Genomic DNA, 22693 nt, shown 5'->3' with positions numbered 1-22693 from the left:
TAATATATTTAGCATATATTTTGTTTAATTTTGTTAGCATTTATAGATTTATTTTTCTTTGCTATGAGACTCCCGTTATGGCATATGTGGTTATGGTAAGAAATTCTGCTATCATTGTTTTAAAATAACAGATGAATTTCAGAGGTATTTCTTACCTTTTCAAGTTGTGCATTCTGTTTGGACTTGTAGAGGAACTCTCCCACAGCCACGAACACAGAGAGAACGAGTCCAGCAGCCAGGACAATGAAGATCCCTCCGATGTTCTGCACCCCAAGGGCGCTGGCCTCCTTACTCTCTTCCTCCGGACAGCCGTTTCCTCTCCACCATTTCTCCTTCATCATGTGCAGCTTCCCTTCCTCCTGAAGCTGCAGGATGGCAATAGTGATCTTATCTCTGTATGGAGAGCCTGAAGGACCAAAAGACAGTGTGAAGTCAGTGTGAGCAACCAACATGACTGAATCAGTACCTTTATCTTATCAAAGAGTGGAGGATACAGATTGACACTTTTATTGAATATTGACTTTGATGATCAGTCAGAATATCATCATATTTACTTAAACTTCAGATTTACAAACTGCCCACTCAACCAAACAGGTATAATGAGGGCAAAAAGTCAGTGTGGTTTAGAGAAAATACTGTTTACCTCTAGATAATATGCAAAACTGTTTTTGCTGATTTCTTGCAGTCAATCACTGTTTTACACAGAGTTGGGTTGTAGTGAAAGACAATATTCCTAATATTGTATGTACTCAGATAGAGATGAAGTACTTGTATTGATTCCATGTTAACTTTGAAGTACTAGTATTTAAAATACAGGTACTAGATATATTTTAAGCAGAATACCACAAACCAGATTTTAAGAATCTCTTTTCCTTTTTTGAAATAAACTACTGATGAGCTATTTTCTCCCAGCATGCCCTCACTCGCTCCTGTGTGGACCATTCAGCGATAAAGTGCAGCAGGAGGGTTATGACTAGATGGCTGGATCGCTGCATATGAAATAGATACATTTGGGTCATGAAAATATCAACAACTTGTTGAGTATAGTCAATCAGGGAATGGGAAGACATGGTTTGTATATTGTAACTGAACCTGTGTGGACTGACTCCACTGTGTGTTTTGCTTGTTATCCAGAGACATTCATTGTAGCCTACACCTGTACAATTGGTGTACACTGATTCAGCAATGTACTGGTTCAACATGTTTAGTATTTTCGCGTCAACCCAAATACAGTGGCTCAGAATGCACCATGTGAAGATGCTTTTGATATCATCTTCTTTAGGATAGTATATGATTGGATTTTGGTTAAATCAGTCCTAATTATTGAGCAGAATAGGACACATGGTTCATACATTGTCAGTGGTTAGGGCCTTGTTCTTCAACTCCAGGCTAACTTGTTGTTATCAGGTTAAAATAATCTTGTTAATTCTCACCCGACTAATTAGGTTCTTCAAACAATGTTATAGGATTAGTTAAGAAACAGTTAATGTTAAGCTAAGGAGCCACAAATGCGAACTATTCAGTTCAATTTAATTCAATTTTATTTATATAGCGCCAATTCATAACTGAAGTTATCTCATTGCACTTTTCCTATAGAGCAGGTCTAGACTGTACTATTACTGTACTAATATTATTTATAGAGACCCAACAAATCCCACCATGAGCAAGAGACTTGGCGACAGTGGCAAGAAAAAAACTTCCTTTTAACAGGCAGAAACCCTGGACAGAACCAGACTCAATGGTGGGCGGCCATCCGCTGCTGCCATGTTAGGTTTGTTAGGTATGCAATAATACCTGCCCAGATCTCTGAAAAATCAGGTTCAAGACACTCACTTCCCTCAATTTACCTATAACTGCAACACATCTTCATACCAAACCAGACAGATTAGCTTGATTTTCAATGACTCCCAAAATGGCATACGAGCGTTCCCCAAAATGTCATATATGCCCGTTAGAAAGTTCCAGGGACAGGCGTTCTGCTTAAATACATTACGTAGGTCACATAAGTCACATGACATTACACATGTGATTAATGTTGTGAAATGGTCGCAGTTTGGTTAGGTTTAGACAACAAAACTACTTGGTTAGGTTTAGGAAAAGATCGTGGTTTGGGTTAAAATAGGGTAAGGGGTTAGGGTCGCTTCCTGTTTTCTTACAGTGCAGTGACACTTTGCTGCTTGCTTTTGCCTCTGCTTGCATTCTTTTGCTGATATTCTTGTTTTTTCTGCTAGAAATTATGAGCAGCAGCTCCTGGATACTTATAAATCATTGGGACTGTAATTTATTTAAATAAAGTAAGCTATTGTGATATCTAAGTAAGCTATTGTGATATCTTCAGCACTTTTATGACCTCCTCAGTACTACGTGAGTGTGGCCTACCGACAGCAAAAGCCTGTACTGCAGTGACTGAATACTTAGCTAAAGCTAATTAGCAGCAAGATGCCTCCCTTCTCCACGGATGACTTCCACAAACGTCTACAGAAAATTGCAGTGCTGGAAACCAAAATCCACCGGGTAGAAGAGAACGTGGAAGTGAATGGACTATGTGGTAACAACACCATTTTACTATGGACTCAAAACAGTGGACAAGAGCATGCTAACACACGGCTAATTAGCACCAAAGAGACTACCAAGAAACAGGAGGGCTGTGTTCTGGGTAATAAATCTAAAGTGGTAGTCCTCCCTGGAACTCTCTTGGTGCAAAGCCTAAGAGTAAATAATTTCCCTTGCAAATGGGAGGACGAGTAACAGGCAGAGCCCAGCGCCCTGAGATTTGTGATGTGACTGCTGAGTTGTTTATCAGTGGCCCTCTACAACCAGTCAGAAAAGGAGTTGAGAGATTCAGGAGATTGTTGGCACTGAACACATGGCTCTCAACGCATGCACCGTCCATTCAGTGCACTTTATTGACAATTTAAACTTTTTCTGGGGCCGCAGACGTCAGATGGCAGATGGACTTTGCCTTAACAAGTCAAGAGTAAAATTGTCTCTAACCTATTATACTTGCTGTGTCACCCCTCTGTTCCCTCTGCCAAGGACAAAAGACAAGAGGAATCAAAACAGGAGGAAGGCATAACACAGCGTGGCAGAAACCTTGAAGGAGAGCTACCCCAGCCCCCGCCTGAAGAGAGCTTTAATCATCAGAAACATCAGAGGCGAGAGGAAGAGTCTACACCCCCCCCACCAACAACTGCCGGTGAAGATTCACCTTCTTCACCCCCCCAAACCCCATCCAGGTCACCTCATCTACAGTCACCCTTTCTCTCTCATCCACTCTCTTGGAGTGACCAGATGAAAGAGCTGGTCACTGCTGGAAACAAACTTACCCCTCACCCTACTCCTATTTTCTCTCCCTTAAACCCTCCTTGGCTCCCACTTCCACCATTGGCTTTAAGTCCTCAGACAGTTTTGACACATTTGTCATAGTTATGGCGCCCAGCCCCCCCTTCAATTAAACAAATATAAATCTGAAGTAATTGTTTTCGGTGCCAAGGAGGAACGATTAAAAGTTAGCGCTCAGCTTCAATCAGTAATGTTAAAAACCACAAACCAAGCCAGCACTCTTGGTGTAGTCATGGACTAATCTGACTGGTCTGAATTTCAACAGCCACATTAAGACAATTACAAAGTCAGCCTACTACCACCTGAAGAATATCAAAGATTAAAAGGACTTATGTCTCAGCAGGATTTGAAAAAAACTTGTCCATGCATTTATCTTCAGTCGACTCGACTACTGTAACGGTGTCTTTACAGGTCACTCTAAAAAATCGATCAGCTGCTGCTCCTCACTAAGATCAAGAAAGTGGATCACATCACTCCAGTTCTGAGGTCTTTACGCTGGCTTCCTGTCTGTAAAAGAACAGATTTTAAAATACTGCTCTTGGTTTATAGAGCACGCAATGGTTTAGGGCCAAAGTACATTTCTGATCTTCTGCTATGTTATGAACCATCCAGACCTCTCAGGTAGTCTGGGACAGGTTTGCTTTCTGTCCCCAGGGTCAACAATAAACATGGAGAAGCATTTAGTTTTTATGCACCACATATCTGGAACAAACTCCCAGAAAACTGAAGGTCTGCTGCAACTATCAGTTCTTTTAAATTGAGGCTGAAGACTTTTCTGTTTGCCGCTGCCTGTTATTAAATCAGATTATGATTCATTTCTTACTGTACTGTTACTTTTATGCTCCTGTTTTATCTTGGTTATATTTTCTATTTACCTCTTTGTAATTGTATTTATTGTATTTATTTATATATATAAATGTCATTTTATATTGCCCTATGTTGTTTTTATGTTTAATGTAAAGCACTTTGAATTGCCTTGTTGTTGAAATGTGCTATACAAATAAACTTGCCTTGCCTTGCCTAAAATAAGTTACGTAAGTCACATGACTTAACTTACATGATGTAAGTCACCTATGTAAAGTTATTTCACACAGGACACATACCCCGGTCTCCTGGGTGAAAATCCTGTGTTTGTTTGTAACGCGGACTTTTTCGCTCTTTATACTACGTCACATGACTTCCCCCTTTGCTCCTGTCATAATTATTAAGGCCACTAGAGGTCGCGGCCTGACAATAAACGTAAATATGGGTCATAATAAGCTGCTTTCACGATCGGGCTATACGACCATTTTTCTGATGAGAACAGGCTGTACAATTCATGACACTGCCTAAAATGTAATTAATACATTATTAAATTGTTTATTTTAATCCAGCTATATATCATTTATACCTATGATTCAACTACAATTTTATTTTAAATAAAGTATGCATCAAAATATCTCAACTAAACCCAAATTAGTTAGGTATCATGGCCCTAAATAATAAAATAACATTTTATTATAACGATTACACCAACAGGTCTTGATGATTCTTAATAATTTACATGTTTTAATCTAAAAGAACATCATATCATTTGTCATTAGTATCTGAAAATGACTTAATGTATGGGGTTCATCTTGGTCATGATCCAGCTGTGTAATCTTTTCGAGTATTGTAAAGCTCTACTTGTACTACTTCTACTTGTATAGCTGTCTAATTAAAACCAGTTGCCATGGTTAATCTGTGGTAATGTTTTCACTGTGAGCTGTTACATTGGCTTAATAAGTTAACATCCCCAAAGCGAGCCTTAAAATGTTCCCTCCTGCCCATGTGAGATGTCTGCACAGCACTCAATGAATCCCCCCTCTCTTCAGTTTTTTCTTCTCCTCCCTTTCTTCACTCAGGTAAAGCACTCCAGCACCTTCCTCTGCTCTGCTAATCAAAAGCAGTCACACGATGAGATCCCTAATTAAACCTGAAGGGTGAAGCCTTGTAAAAGAAAAAAATAAAACCAGAATCCTGCTATACTCCCACTCCTCAAACCTCCCTGTGGCCTATACACCGCAATCAGGATGTCAATGCAGCTTGAATTATTTAAAAAACCGAATAACAGCTATTATCGCAAACCCTTAGAATGAATTCTCCCAGAGGGGGAAAATCACGTTTAGATTAGAAAACATTATCAATTGGCTAGCTCCGGTGGAATAGCGATCTCTGTTATTAGTAGTTAGTATGCAGAGCAGGTTTAGCAACAGTATTATGTAGTGGACCCAAAAGACCCTAAACAGTGACAATGATCAGCCGCGCTCCCCTGCTGGAGCGGTGTGGCTGCAGTCACAAGGCTGTTTTCACACTCTTCTGTCCTTCATCTCTCCCCAAAGGCTTCTGGTATCTGAGTCTTTATTTCAGAGCAAGTCAGCCAGCATGTTTCAAAAGCATCTATCACCATGGTGATGGCGAATGTGAATCGTGCTCTGGCTCTAGTTATTTATTGCCATCTACAGTAGATACCTTCCCTTCAGCTCTGGAGTGGAACAACAAGCCAAAGTGTGTCAGATAAATCACTCGCTACAACAAAGAAACAGGTAGCCTTGAAACTGGGCTAGCTCTGCCGGATCAGAACAAATGGAAAGACCTCAGCTGTGATATCATGGGCTAGATAAACATGAGCACTGTGTCATACAATCAAGACCTGTGCTGTACTGTGCCAGCCACATTTTGTCGTAACCCACATTCACATGAGCATAAAATGGGTGAACAATCTGATGCTTCCTGATCCATTGAGTTGAAAATATAGCAACAGTGTTTCCTTGGTAAATGGGTTTTAAATTAGAGTTGTAAAGTGTAACTCACACCATCAGATCCTCCACCATTTTCATACAGAGAACCAGATGGCATTGCAAGGCTAGCCTTGGGTGTGATACTTCAAGGCTCCATAAACACACACACCTTTACACTCACAAATAAATGCTGAAAACTGACATGTTTGTCTAGTCACAAGGCCTAAGGCTGGCAGTGTCACCAACGCTTTGGTTCAGAGCAAGAAACCTCAACAGCTATTCATGTTTATTCAATAAATCAGTGAGCTCCTTCTCCATTTCTTCTGCTGAAACTCTGATACCTGCCTTCATCACATCCAGACTCCACTACTGCAATAACATCCTTAATAAACTCTTAATAAAACTCCACTGAATCTCTGTCCCTCAACGGATTCAATTCAAAGTCCTTCTCTTCCCTTACAAAGCCCTCCATAATCAGACCCCCTCCTAACTCACCGGCCTCCTCCACACTCCTTCCTTGATCAAGTATCACAGTTCCTGTTATTACTTAAATAAAACGGGGTACATTTTTGAAGATGTTGCACACCTTTTCTTTCATATTTGGAACATTTTCGGACGACTTGTATCCAATCGTGGAGGGGATATTGAATTCATCATACAGATTATGTTCCAGGGTACAAGTTGGGCTATGATTTTTCTTTTCATGGTTATGTGACATCTAATATTTCATCTGTGTGTGTCATAATGATTGCCAATATATGCAAACCAAGGCCCCTTTGGGACTAAATGTAGCATTCTCATTCAAATCCTCTTTTTGAGAATAATTAACAGCTTTCAAGATGTGTCCTTTCAGATTTGATTTTTTTTCCTGTTGATTGTCCTCCTACATATATTATGTAAACTAAATGTATATTATTTTTTATTTTACTCCTTGACATTGGTTTGAAAACCTATGTGAAAATGTAATGGTTTTTGATGATTCAAAGTATACAGTGCTGGTTTGTGATGTACTGTTGATATGATGTTGAGTTGGGTGGAGTGTGCACTTATCTCAGCCTGTTCTCACCAGAAGTACGGCCATATAGGTCGACTGTGAAAGCAGCTTATTACGAACCATATTTACGTTTATTGTTAGACCGCGACATCTAGTGGCCATTGTAATTATGACGGGAGCAAAGGAGGAAGTCAGGTGACTGACAAACTCATAAACAAATGTAGGTGTTTAAATAAAAGGTGCATGTAAAGTGTTGTTGCTCAGATTCTGATTTCCATCCTTGTAGTCCTGATGGAAATGTCTTTATTTTGATGTTCACACAGTTATCATCAGATGTGATAACATGAGGACAAATAAACTAAATTAGGACACGGACACGTAGCTACACGTAGTATGAATGTAAATATGATGCTGCACACATTGCTGTGTTAATAAACAAGGTGAAGTGTACTGTAAGTAACATCAATCAAATCTTGGCTGATAGATGGAGAATTGTGTTGTTATTCTTGTCCTACTTTATTACTCAGTACTGACAGCTTCTAATGAATGTAGATACACATGATGTGGTTACTGTAATTGGCAGGCAAAATAGGCAAGTTTCCTGCTCAAACAAGCCAAGTGAAGAGACCAACATTTGTAGTTGCTGTGTGAGGTACAAAATATGATCTAGTTAGGTTAAAAAACTGAAACTGAGAGCTTAGGTTTCTGCTAGCTCCTCCAAAAACCTCTGCCAATAAATTGTCTGAACAGAGCGTAGCAGTATTGGCAGTATTTTTTTAAGAGAAAGGGAAACTCAGTGAGTGTCCTTTATAGAGTGAAGCCCAGTAAGGATTTACATTAACACAGGAGAGATAATTCTGAATTTATACATATGCACACTTACAATTATGTATGAACATGCATATCCAAACATGCATATAGCATTTGTATGGACCTGAAAGAATTAATTTTTCCATTCCCTCCAGGGTTGCACTTTATGGTAATTTAACCCAGCTAGTTTCCAAACTGTCAATTTTGCCATGGATTTTATAGGTGATTTTGTCATGCTCATTTGCTCTACTGGTTCTTTCCATTTGTCTATATTTGGGCTTTCATGTTGTATTCAATTTCTTGATTACTTTTAAAGAAGATTTTCTCAACATTCTACGTATTCCTCCTTGTTATCCATTATTGCAGGAGGCATTACACCTAAAAACATCTAAAATAAAATCAGAACCTTTTCATAATACATTCTATATCTTTTGTTCATTTGTTCATGAATTACTATTGATTTTTGTATTATAAATTAGCATTTCTCACCTTTAAATTAATAATTCTTGTACATGTTTTGTGCCCTCACATACCACATGTGCATGCTATGCAGGCTGATGGCTTAGAGTACTGGCAACTTTATTCCATATAAAGCCTAACTAAATCGCATAACTAAGTACCAAAAAAACGGCATGAAAATCCACAGGAAACTATTTAGAACCCAGATCTACAAGTGAAATCCTATCCCAGGTTGAATTTTAGCAAAAGTTCAATGAGGAAGACCACTTTTCATTTGCTTTCATTTTCTGCCTGCAACTAATTCAGCTGACCCTTATTCAACCATTATGATTTTGCCATGACCTCTGTTACCCAATCATCTTGTTGCTGTCATCATTTAAATTTTTTTCTTTCTGGGTGGCTGTCACGTGTGATTTCAATGTCTGACTGAAGCGACCCACCTCCACCCTGAGTTTTCATCAGAAAACGCTTTTGGATCCGTCCAATGAGCTCTGGGTCATATCCATTAAGATTTTAAGATAAAAGCTCAATCCTCTTCAGATCGTCACTACCATCATTTTCTCATCTTCATTGGGAGGATGTTCCTATGACTCATGGTGTGACTACATTACCCATAAAAAAACAAAGATTTCACCATGGTGTCTAATAGCTAAAGACTCTTCATATGTCTTTTCAGCTTTTCCTATTTTGAGCACCCTATATCAAGTAAAGTATTTATAATTAATAACTCTATAAGCCTTTCTTTCAATTTGTTTCTCCTCTTTCTGCCAGCAGTCATTGGACCTCCTGTCCCCACAAATAGAGGTGATTATACTGTATAAGTTTGCAAATGGTGATACATGTTTTTAAATGCAGGGCCTTCTAGAGAATTTATGTCCCTGCTGTATTTTCATTCTGTGTGAGCTCTCTGTCTAATATCCTTTCTTTCTTTATCACACACATCCCAGAGTGTGCTCAGGAGGTGGTGAAAGTGGTGGGGGAGCTGAGGGTTGTGGGTGGGGTAAGTCACCGCAGGTCACAATGTTGGAGATCTTCTATCTCACAGAAATGCATTCAGGAACCTTCCTGTTCATGAGGTGAAGATGAACAGCCCGGCGGGCGGCAGTGGGCAGAGACGACTGGAAGGACAGCAGCCTGCTGACAAGCAGCACACACTTCCCCCTTACCCTGTTTGATTAATGCAGCCTAATGAAGCTAAATGAAGATTGATAGTCATCAGGGAGGGAGACAAAGAGAAAGGATGAGGAATAATACAGAGTCTCCTGAGACTACGTACAGGGCAGAGGAGGAGACAGTGGCTTCACAAGCTGCATGTACAAAATGGGCAAATAAAACCTGTGATAGTAGTACAGGCAGTTATTGCATTTAATGACCTGTTGTACACACACTATCAAAAAATACATAAACACAGCAAATGATCACAAGAAAACAACTAAAGGGAGTATCCTTGTAACTTAGTTGATAAGAACACACACATTTTAAACACAGCATCCCAGCTTTGCAGCCAATCTCTCTCCACCACACAGTATCCAGTACAGTAAAAACACAAGCCTGAAGAGAGAAAAAGAAGAAAACTAATCTTAACTTCACACTCTGAGACTGTGTAGGGTAGAGATTCCCCTGCCTGGTTCCCAGCAAACAGCCATGGTACGGTTGCTGTAGAGACTGAAATTGCAACGATGAACATGGAAGATGTTTTTATTTTAGCTGTTCAGTTAGAATTAGGGATGGTTTGATACCACCATCATTTCCATACCACAACATGGAGTATCTGACAATACGGATAAAAACCCTGTTTTCCTCTAATACGTACAAGCACTTTCAGATATCTATATTAAAACATGATGCAAAAATGGTCGAATACTTAAATCCCATAAGTGAATACATATTTTTGCAACATTGCTGCTCCTTATTATTGACCCGGAATTCACTGTCTTCTCTTACAGACATCATCGTCTGGGGACCACAAATATTCACAGCAAATTTCATGGCAATCTGGCCAGTATAGTTGTTAAGATATCAAAGTATGATAGAGAGATAGAGAGACAGACAGACTGACGAATTAAGTATCATCACAATTCTTATTCTTTTGCATTTGCATTTAGTTGCATTTGTGTCATTGGGTTACTTAGATTTACTGTATATAGACTCTAGCCTTGTATATGCTTCCCCAATATACCCCTAGGTATATAAAACCTTCTTTAGCGGTATTGAATGGTGTATCTATAATAGGCTGTAATCTATCATCTTTGTTCAAAAACATTCATGCTGACTTAGAGTTGTTTATTTTATACCCTGAGATATTTCCAAAGGTTGTGATTAAACTCATTAATTGAGGAATACTATACTTCAAATTTGTTTTAAAATGTATGATATCATCTGCGTATAAAGATATGTTGTTGTTGATGATGTTCATGACCACCAATAGTTATACCTGATATGCCTTCATGAGCTCTTATGGCCATAGCCAGTGGTTCAATCGCTAATACAAATAACAAAAGTGATAAGGGACACCCCTGTCTGGTTGAACATTGGAGGTTAAATGGTTTACAAACAAGATGTGGAAGATATGACTCTAGTCTTCTGGCCATGGCCTTGCAGTGTATTTAGTATCACATCCCATCAAACTGATAGATCTGAAAGAAGCACACTCAATGGGGGGTTTGTCTGGTTTAAGGATTAAAGTTATCATTGCACGTCTCAAGGATGGCGAACGTATTCCCTTTGCATAAGGATTTGATTCTTCATACATGGCCAGAAGTGGGGCCAGAAGTTTACCCCCAAACTTCTTATAAAATTCAATATGGAAGCCATCTGGTCCCAGTGCTTTCCAACCTTATTTGATTTTCCAATGTTTCCATTTCCATTAGGCATTGTTTAGCATTAAGATTCGCATAACTAATAATTTTCCCCCTTATATATGCCTTGAATACCTCCCACCTTACAGAGGCATTAGTCTGATCAAAGTGTATTTCAAAATAATTATCAATGCATCTTTCAGCAAATTCTATAAACTCTGAGTCCTCCAGCAATTCGACTGGTAATCTCTGGGATAAATGTATCTATATGCAAATTTACATGCAAGATCGCTTAACACTATACTATAATACCAACATTCTTTCATTCAAGTACAACCCTGGCATTATTACTGTATGGTGCATATAAGACCTGATCTAGCCATCTTTTTTGTAATCTATCCATTTCAGCAGCCCTTAAATGCCTCTCTTGCAAGAAAACTAATTTGAACCTAAGTTGTTTAATCCTATTTATAACCTGTTTTATTTTAGATATTTCTGTCAGCCCCCTAAAATTCCAGCTAGTAATCTTTATTTGAGACATGTTTGTTTTAATTTTGCAAAAGAAATGTAGTCCTGTCTAGTTGGAGAAAAAACAACAACTGTAAACATAAAGATAGATGATGCATACATAAAGACACTGCTGTTGAATGCCCTTTTTCCCGGTTATTAAAAAAACCCCCAACTATATTAGGTCTACAATTTTACCAAATTTTATAATAATTCACTCTAATAACAAACCTACTCCTCCCTTCCAAACATCTAGGTTGTTTTGTGAAATAATTTAGAAAAAAAAGAAGAAATTGGCTGGAAGGAGGTGACTAAACTTACTCTTAATCATTACGTCTGTATCAAAATCAGAATGAGAGGAAGGGGGGAGGGGGAGACAAGACCCACTTCACATTCCATATACATTACTAGTCATTAATACAAGATCTGCTTTACCTTCCTCTCCCTTTTTACACCGGGTCATTCATAACACGCACATTGCCAGACCTGTTAGTCCATCCTTGTTACCGCTGGTCAGTCATAGAAGGAAGCCAGTAGTGCATCTCTAGAAGTGATACAAATATAGAAGAGTTCATCCTTTAGATTGTATTTCACGGTGAAATTCCTCTGCCTCCCGCTGTGAAGAAAAGAGGAGCATCTTTCCGTTGTGGACCACTCTTATCTTGCAAGGGTTGAGTTGTAACCCTCGGAATATTCCCATCTCAGTGAACAACTTTCTGGCTGTATTGAACATACAGCGCCGCCACATCGTTTCCGCTGAAAAATCCTGGACAAAAGTGAGTTTTGCTCCATCGTGCAGGATATTTTTTCTGTTATGAGAGACGGTGAACAGTCCGTCTATCTTGGAAGTTCCAGAATTGAATAAGAACCACTCTGTTCTGGTTAAGTTTCGGTGGTGCCAAAGTGCGAGGGACTCTTTCTAATACCAGAGACTGATCAGGGCTGAGCTCTAACCACTTTGGCAACATGTCCTGAACAAAATCCAGCAGTGGTCGAGCACCCTTGGCACCTTCTCGGAGACCAAACACACGCAGATTCTTCCTCCTGCTTTGATTCTCTAAGTTGTCAGTCTTCATCTCCAAGTGCGTTGGCCGTCTTGCAGTTGAAGCTAATTCAGCCTGTGTTCTTTCAAGTTCATCTTCTACCGCGGCAACTAGGCCCTCCACTTCTTTGATGCGTTAAGTATGTGCTGTTTAACTTCAAACAGCTTGCCTTCTATTGTTGCTATAGCATTTGTCACGTCTCCAAGATGATTGTCTATACCGTCCAGCTTCAGCCCAAACTCAGAATGAAGCGACTTTAGCTCTGCTAGCACACCCGCCACATCCGCCATCTTGCTTGTGTCTGTACATTCAGGCGCTGAAGCTGATTTCGTCTTATGAGTAGTTGATTTGCGAGCCCTGGTAAAAATTTCACACTCTTTCATCGCATTAGATGTTGAAATGCAGATAAATGCTAAATGGACTGCATTTATATAGCACTTTTATACAAAGTCATTTACAATTTGCCGCTCATTGACTCTTTCACACACACTCACACATAAATGGTTACAAGCTACCATGCAAGGTACTGGCCCAATAATTTGGAGCAGTTGGGGTTCAGTGTCTTGGTCAAGGACACTTAAGCGTGTGAACAGTAGGAACCCTACAATAAATGGACAACTCTCTCTACATGCTGAGCCACAGCAGCAGGTTTGGTAAAGTTTCTGTGTTCCTAAAATGGGTTCTGGGTTCCTCGAAAAGTTTCTGTGATGGCAACATGCTAATATTGCAAATTATGATATAATAATTAAATAACACAGGGTTCATCTTACTTGCTCTACAACAGCCCTTCATATTTTTCATTGTTGTCCTGAGAAACAACAGAATTTGCCTGTAGAGCTTTCATATAGTAAACACTCCATTAGAATGAGCTATGACTAACAGGTGGGAGATTAACTAAGTAATGTATGTCCATTACAGAGCTGAGGGAGCTGCCAAGGGGCAGGGCTGTGTGCTGTGTCTATCAGGGCCCAAGTACTAATGCAGGCGGACACCTACTCTCTGTTCAAGTCAATGAATGGCCTGGCTACATGGGAATATAGGCTGCATATGGTAAAGGGTACTAAAAGGGTAGGATTAGCAATTTAAATACCTTGTTCTGACTGCATGTGAATGGGCCACCAGGGAGTAATGATGCTAACACGCCTCTTTTCTTCAGTACGGACAATCTGTTTAGTGCACAAGCTGCCACAGGCGAGCTTTCCCTTCATTCCCTTCATTCCCTTCACCATCTTAAGCTTCCTTTCTTACTTTCAGTGACACACACACACGTACGATATGAATAAATGCATATACTCTTATGTATACAGTCACATTCAAATATATGCAATGTAAGTTTTGTGCCATAGCCAAGTATACAGTCGCCTAGGCCTGCATGAAGACACACAGAAACAAACAGGCAAATGCATACACACACACACGCATGCACGCACACACACACACACAAACACACACACACACACACAGTAACAAACCTTTAAAGGGAGCACATCAGTCAGGAAATGCAATCACCCAAAGCAAATATAGCCTACCTCTACTGTTTTTACACACAGCAAAACAGTCACTCAAATTACCTTCTGTGGCTGACCAGCAGAGCATACACAAACAGCAGCAAACGACCTTGCCAACACTCAGAGTCCCAGAGGACATTTCCCTGATTTGTCAGGAGGATACAGTTACTGAATATCATCTATCCTCCACAGAGAGAGATTTTTGAAGGCGGACACTTTGGACTTTTGGATTTTTGGACTGGAGTTGCCAATTAGAAATTAATTCTATAAATGTGTGGGTATTTCATAACTTTTTTGTTAAATTCTAGTGGTGATTCAAGAGTTTCCAAAGATACTAGATATGTCAGACTGGATTTTGGGGACATGTAGAATATTTCCATTGGATGAAATGGTGCTGCCATTAAAACATCTTGAGTCTTGGGTTTGAATATTTCACTCAGTGTAAACACAATGTAGCTTTAATGAAGAGCTGATACACAATATGTGATACTGTCAGACAATTCAATTCAATTTTATCTATATAGCGCCAATTCATAACAGAGGTTGCACTTTTCCTATAGAGCAGGTCTAGACTGTACTCTTTATAATATTATTTACAAAGACCCAACAAATCCCACCATGAGCAAGCATTTGGCGACAGTGGCAAGAAAAAACTTCCTTTTAAGAGGCAGAAACCTCGGACAGAACCAGACTCAATGGTGGGCCATTGCTGTGTTAGGTTTTGAGAGATAGAGAGAGAAAGAGAGAGAGGTTTAGAGAGAGAGAGGTTTTGGGAAGGGGGGGAGGCACAATGCAAATACCACCTACCACAGTGGGGAATAGGATGATTTTGACAACCTTAAATCCACTTAAAGAGAAATATAAGGGTAAAACTGGATATTAAGGGTAAAGTGATATATAGACAATCATGGATCCCCAAAATCATGCAGTGAATCCTTGACTCCAGGATAATCCACCACACCTATACACCACACCACGTTTTAAGGACGGAAGTATGGAGATTCTTTAAATTATCAACAAATCCTATGAAAAGACTGAAACCAACAATGCACCGATTCTACTAACAAGTATTGTGTGTGTGTTGTATTTTGATGTATCTTCCTCTATGCCATAGAGCTCCACTGTTATCCAAAAACTATTAAAACACATCAGTGAGCCGCACTGTTGCACTGGGTGACATGTTCCTGCATTACCACGAACACACATTGTAGTTTATTTTTACTCAATCCCACATACACCATCCTGCTGCTGGACATACAGTACTCACTAGCGCACCAAATGTGGATTAATTCCTTACTGAAAATAGTCCCCAACAAATGCACTATTTCCTCCTATTAAAGTTTGCTAAAAACTTCAGTGGCCAGCAGTTTTAGGAAATTACGGAGCCTTTTTAAAAAATGTAACTTTGTATTTGTGAGCTGCTTTTAAAGGTTTATGTCTTCAGTAGGAACCACTGGGCTTGGGGCGGAGTGCCACAGACAGAGTAGGGAAGTCAGAAAGTACTCAGAAACACTAAAACATTGTTGGTTTTGGTCTTTTCATGAGATTTGTTTACAATAACAAAAATATAGAAAATCCTGAAGCATAGCCTTTAAATGGTTGGAGAAACATTAATAAGGGACACATAACTGCACAAAGCTCTGACTCAAGCCTGGAAAACATCCACTGAGAATCAACTGAACCTGACCAGATAAAGCAATCAGATGATGAAGTGACTTGCCTTTAGAATCTCAGGAACTTTGAAATGACGCTTGATTTTAGAACTCTAGGCCTATTTCCCATCTCAAATATATTCAGAAACTAATTTCTTTAGATAATTTAACAACAATATGACAATGTTTCAAACACATTTAGCATGCATTTTCATTTTGACATTCAGAATCAAAGACCAGTGACAGCCCACTGAATGATGCATTCATCCAGGCAAGTGTGGGAAGGGTTCATGTTGAATTCTCAGTCATCTTACAATGTAAAATTTGTTGTATAAACCACAATCAAACATCTGTAAATAAACAAATACAACATGTGCAAAGACATGTCACAGTAGGTGTTAAAGACTATATCAGAATGCTATCAGCAATTCAGTATCAAATGAATATCATATATCGACAACAAGATTCTTAGTCTAACTTTAGCAGCATCTTGTATTTCCTGTAGTATGTTTCTAATATTTTCCAGGAAAATTTTAATTAAACAGAAGCATCCTTCAAAATAATAGGACACGTCTTTGAAGTAGCCAGCGCTTTCAAGCTTGCTTCAAGCTGACTGGCATTCATTGAGACATCATGCAGCTCAAAAGCCCTGTTTGCAGGAGGCATAAACCCTGTAAGAACTTTTACAATCCCCTCTCTGTGAGTGAATATGATTAAGAGCAGCCTTTTGCATGAGGTCATCATGTTAAATTGTCTGCCAGTTGTAATTCTGCAGGTACTTAACCTGCAGAATTACTTCTCATTGCTTTTTATGACAATATGCTGCTGAGCCCCGTAATCAAATGTAGCACCTCCACACACACACACACACACACACACACTACGGGGCCATCCTCCTTATTCCTCCCTCTATTTATGTTACACTGTTCTTCTGCCTGCTGGAGACAGCCCCAGGACTGTCCCCATTAAGAAATTCCTCCTCATGGGTTACCCTCAGGAATGTATTGCAGCGTAAACGCACCAGAATACAGTTTACACAGCTTAAACAATACTGTAGAGTTTACAACATTTTATAAAAAGTTCATAACCTACATTCATAATATACTGTACATCACAAAGAGTACACAAAGAGTTTCCCCTCGGGGATCAATAAAGTATTTCTAATCAAGGTAGGATCATATTTTTGTTCCACCTTTTGATCTACTACTACATTACTGATTAGATTTGGAGACAGTTATGGAGACACGTCATTTGGTGAAGCACAGAAGAATCAAACAAGATGTTTGAAAAGGCACAGACTCATAAAATATTGTGAAATGATAATGAACCCTGGAATGCAGATTGCAGAGTTCACAGGTGTTGAGGAAAGAATAATGTCCAGGATTGTGGTTAAATAAGAAAACACTAGAAAAAATGAAACCATATCTCCCAAACTTCTTTTCATGATTTGGAAACTACATCCAACTAAAGACAGACACTTACACCATCAACCCTTACCTTCCACTGTAATGTCAGAGTACTACCTGTTTCTACATGCTTCCTTCACATAATGCAAAACATCATTAACATTTTACAAACTTTTGGTAGAACAGGTTCATTGGTAATTTTATGGGTCTGTAATTTTGGAATAGTTTCCTAACAATTTCCAAGAAAGTTTCTTGAACAGATTGTATAATTTGGTACTGATTATATGGAAAATAGATACAGCGTTCAATTGCTACACTTCCATGGAATTGCTTGTGTTACCTAGACAGTCTTTTAGTCAGTGCACAGCAGGCCAGCTGAACATGCAAAAATGTGAAGATATATGGAAATTAAAGTTCTCGCTAATAAATTAATAATGAAATGGATATTTTTGTGGGTTTAAATTGAGCTTTTCTTTCAAGGACATTTCTATTTCCCTTTTAATTTGTACCAGATTACATAGTTATTCACATTAAACTTCTTGGAAAATATTTGGAAATTAGGGACCCATAAAATACAAGAGTTAAATGGGTAGTTCATCAAATGTGTTGTGTCTAATCTTTCATTCAGTGCATTAATGCTTTTAAGCTTGAAACATACATACTCTATGTAAGTACATCAAGCTAAAACTAATGACAACACATGGCTTATGCATTGTTAACTTATGATATGATAAATTTCACAACACAATAACTTTGAGTAGCCTGTAGTTCTTGAATGCATATGGGTATAGGGTATGTTACAGGCATATGAGTTTATGTTTTGCCTCAGCAAAACATGGTGTTATAACTGTAGCATACATACCCATAGGGGTGCCAACCCCGTAGGCTTTGGAGTCAATGAGGCCTCCAATCTGGGTGAGGTTGCAGTTGCGCTGCGTGACAAACTCAATGGTGGTGGACTCCATGAGGAATGCGTAGTCCGAGGTGAGCACACGGTGAATGCCTTCCTCAATGTTCTTCACCATCACTGAGTGCCTCCGACTGCTCATGAACTCCCACATCTTATCATACGTGGAGATCTTGGTTTTCTGTGAGGCGACACAGAATGGCATTGTGAGTAAGAAAAGAAATCCTAAGTACTTAGACACAGAACAATCTAAAATTAAATGATGTCACATGTATTCATTATGAAGGCTATGTTTTGTGTGTTTAGTTCTAGGTGGCAGGTTAATGAAGAATAATTTTTGTCTCAGCAGTTATAATGTTCTGAATGACTAAAAGAAACAATGACAGGCAGAACAGTCATATCATTGTAAATATTGCCAATGTACAGAGCTCTATCAAGGCCTGCAGAACCATTTACATTCAATTAGTTCCCAAATTTCATTATGAAAACATGTCATTTGCAGCTCCAGCAGCACTATATGCCTTCTGTGCTGTCCGTGCTGCTGCTGTCACCTATAGTCAGCAGAAGCAGCAGTGTGTCTCAGTTTATACAACAGTAATCATGGAGAAAAATCCAAGAGTGCATTACTCTCCAGGGAAGCAGATTTGAAGGCATTTTTGAAGCCATTTGAAACCTAATTAAGTCACATCTTCAAGGTCCTAACCACCATTATTGTGTGTAATGACTTTTTGTGGCTGGTCGATATTTTAGATCAACTGGGTGATTTGCGGAGTGCCTATCAGACTCTTTCGGAGTCACCCTCGACAAATCAGGCGATTGAGCATGCAAGCTTCAGACTACTGATAAGGGGAGAGAGCAGTGGCTGTGAATACACGGAGAGTCAGATAACCACCTACACTGCAAGTCAGGCAGAAAGCCGAGGTGGGCTTCCCAGAGCCTCCACACAGGGATCCAGAGCTGATTACGCTTAAACCATATGAGAGATATTGGAAAACGCAATGGGTACACACGATGAATAGCTGTCAAACCGAAATAGAAAACACGTCCAAAATAATCCATCCGTAGCATTGCAGAATATGTCACATCCATTTTGTTTAGTCATACTGAATCGGAATATTCTAGCTCTTTCAATAACTAAACTATAGATCACCAAAAAATGCTCTCCGCTGTCTGATCATCTCAAGTCATCACCTGCTTGATAAAGTTTTCATCTGCCTGCCTCTGTTGAAGAATACTGTCTGTATCTGCAAAAACTGCTGGTTAATCCCTTCATCATACTGAAGTGGCTGTAGATTAGCAATGCTTTACAATCTCCTCCTGTATTCAGATCTGTGCTGTAGATTTTAGTCATGCATTTTGTTCTGTATGTCCTTAAATCACAATCACTGTTCACGAGAGCTGAAAGTGAAAGCACAGTGACTGATGTGGGGTGAACAAAGAGCCAGCCAAAACCACTATCAGTTAGATCCACATGGTGAGTGAGTAATCCTCTCTATTACTGCTTGAGTGAATCGTTACACTTTGTATTAACTGGTTTGAGTCATGTAATTGCAAGACACATGAGAGATTGACAGGATAATTTGTAAGTAAATGAGTTTTCAATACAGTCAGTTGACACAGTTTGTCAATTCAGTATGGGTTTGTGAAGGAAAAAGTATTTAATATTTAACATACTTAATATGACAATTTTAGTACCAGAATATCATCAAAGTCTCCTAAAAGTTACCTTCATAATTAATTTGCATTAAAATTATCATTTGCATTAGCAAATACATTTTGTAGGAACCTTAATCCATTCTATTCCAAAATCTTGTTTTTGTGGCTGACATAAAGGAGAAACCTGTTTCACAAGGGTGTGTGATCGGGAAGGGTAGTAAAGTCTTCACTGTATTCTGATGAACAGAGGGATTCTCAGCTTTAATGCATGGCAGAAATTACGAGAGAGAGGCTGCTCTGGCAGGGGGTGCAGTCCAGTAGCCAACACTGCATGGACTTGTCATTGAGAATCACCAATCTGACACCAAATTCACATACAATAATTACGCATAAGTGTACAAAACAATACAGGATGAAAGCAGCCCATGAGCCAGGATACATAAAAAACACCCTGCATGTCCGATCAATCATGTTACACACATTATTGACAGAAGGTAAAGTGCACAGACCAGGGCAGAGTTGCACACACACTTTTAAAATGGCAGATGACAGGATTTTAATTTGGTTTTAAGTATTTCTTATATCATTCATTGCAGAATTAGAAATTTTATTTATCAGTTTTTTGAGACCCCCACAAACTCAAAATTGTGTTGTGTCTGGGAAGCTCAGGTCTCTGTTGGTGGAGCTAAACTGGCTTTGCCGTAATTTGAACACTGGTTAACATGACATTTAGCAGGTATAATGTTTACCATGTTCACCATTTTAGTTTAGCGTGTTAGCATACTAACATTTGCTAATTAGTACAAAACTGTCTTGTTTTGCAGGTATTTGGTCAAAAAGTATTATGATTATGGTGCTGGATGAAAAGTCAGAGGAGGTTTTTACAATTCATCCTGAATTCATGCTGTTTGTGCCAAATTGTTGGGACATTTTAATCTATAACAAAAAATTTCAACCTAGTGTTGGTGCTAGAGGAAGAGTAGTCAGGGGATCGCTAAAGTCACTACGATTTATTGTCTGGGAACCATGAATGTCCAAATTTTGCACCAATCCATCATGATTGGATGTTTCCATGAATGTTTTCATGGCAACCCATTTAATATATTTCGAAATATTTGACTCTGGAGAGCAACTGACCTTCCTAGCAGAGCCACGTCACTAGTGATGCTATTAAAAAGTCAATGCTTGCAGCAGAAGATGGGACATGAATTGAGTTTTTCAATATTCAGCCAAAACCACCATCTTTCCCTAACCTTAACCAAGTGTTTTAGTAGTTTAGACCTAACAACAGGTCGGACATGTGTCATGGGTTTTCTTTACTCAGCCATCCACCTCGGATGTCACCGATATTCCTGGATTGGAAAATGGTTGCCAGAGAACATAATCCAAACAGTAATTACAATTTTCTCCAAAATGTATTTGTCAAAGCTAACTAGTAGTATATAAAAGCTGACAGACAAGGTTGACAGAAGACAAGTTGTCCTCCCAGATAGTCTGTCAGGGTGGAAAAACCTCTGTAAAAACATTTAAAATTGATAGGATACTTTAACTCTCCACTGAAACCCAAGCTATTCAAGTAGTAAAACGAATGTACTGTATGTACTCGTGAATTGCATTTTTGAAGGTGATGTCAAATGTTGATATCAGTCTATCCATCACTTTGGTCCAGAGCGAGTTATCTTAACTACTGGCCAGATTTCCATTACATTTGTTATGAATATTCATGGTCCCTGGAGAATTATTCCTACTGATTTTGGTGACTGAGCTTCCTTCTAGCACTACTTTGGGATTATAATTTCCCTTGACCAACTCCTTAGTGAATGACAATGATGAATGATCTCAAAAACCAAACCATCTGTGAATATTCATACTCCAGAGAGGAAAATCTCTTTCCATTTTGGCATTCAGCTTTCATCTTCCACCACACCAAGGCCAACATATCAACCTTGCTCACTACTGGTAAGGTTTTAACAGTAGCTAAACTGTCAGTAAATAGTTTGTTCTATCCAGTAGTTTGTATTGTGGGAGCTAATGAACTGTTCTATCAAGGATGTTTGCTCTCAATCTTGAATGGAGTCCTTTAATATTGAGTATCTGCTAATGTCAAGTCCAGTCTGATTTATTTTATCTAACCGGTAGGTTTCTTTATTTTTTCCACATTACCCAGCTGCACCGTGCTATATAGCTCATAGCAGGCCTTTACTATATTTAAATATGTACAGCCACTGTTCATCCCCAGTATAAACAAACTAGTTCAAATGCAGTTTTCAGCCAACAGCAGCACTCACCTGCAAAATGCAGCTGAAATGTAGGCCAACTCACACTTTTTTTTTTAACCCAAAGGGACTGTGTGTTGATCTGGTGATGGTTGACTCTGTAGTGTTACAGTGTTTGTTCTGTTGATTGTCCTTTCTTTCCTGTTGGTGATCTTCTGAGACAGTACCTCCTAGAAAAACCTACGTTTACATTTTCTTACAAGAAAGATCTAGTGGTTGTGTAAATAATGACTTTTCTCTTTCAGACCCAAAGGCAGAAACCGTGTGATATGTTTTACTGCTGCAAGACTTGTTTGTTTGTTTTGACCCTTTTGGGTCTTATCCTGTCTCCAACCGATAGTCAACACTGATTTCTGATTTCACCATTGTCAACTCAGATTGATAGTCTGCTGCACTATGTTTATTCCTGCTTAAAAACCTACTGAAAGACCATGAAAGCCACTTGTGCTAAGTGGTGTGCTAACTGTATTACCAATATGGGGCCTCTGAGCTATTAACGTTAACATTAGAGTTATGTTGGTATTCTTTTAACAATTTACACCAGCAGCAGACTGAACATTCTACTCAAATGAAGAC

At 39.0% G+C, this 22693-nt stretch overlaps 1 protein-coding gene across 4 annotated transcripts in view; it reads right to left on the bottom strand.

Moving 5' to 3' along the window:
- The window catches only part of grik2 (glutamate receptor, ionotropic, kainate 2), a 342363-nt gene that overhangs the window by 20120 nt on the left and 299550 nt on the right, over positions 1–22693 (bottom strand). For all 4 annotated transcript variants that reach the window (XM_044207865.1, XM_044207861.1, XM_044207863.1 and 1 more), the window contains 2 exons: positions 18141–18366; positions 156–406 (listed from right to left, as the gene is read on the bottom strand). In XM_044207865.1, the coding sequence (XP_044063800.1) occupies positions 156–406; positions 18141–18366 (477 nt within the window). The remainder of the gene's footprint in view (positions 1–155; positions 407–18140; positions 18367–22693) is intronic.

Source organism: Siniperca chuatsi, linkage group LG9, assembly GCF_020085105.1.
Source record: "Siniperca chuatsi isolate FFG_IHB_CAS linkage group LG9, ASM2008510v1, whole genome shotgun sequence".
NCBI lineage: Eukaryota > Metazoa > Chordata > Actinopteri > Centrarchiformes > Sinipercidae > Siniperca > Siniperca chuatsi.
The sequence above is the reverse complement of the archived record's forward strand: the minus strand, read 5'-3'. Positions and strand labels throughout refer to the sequence as shown.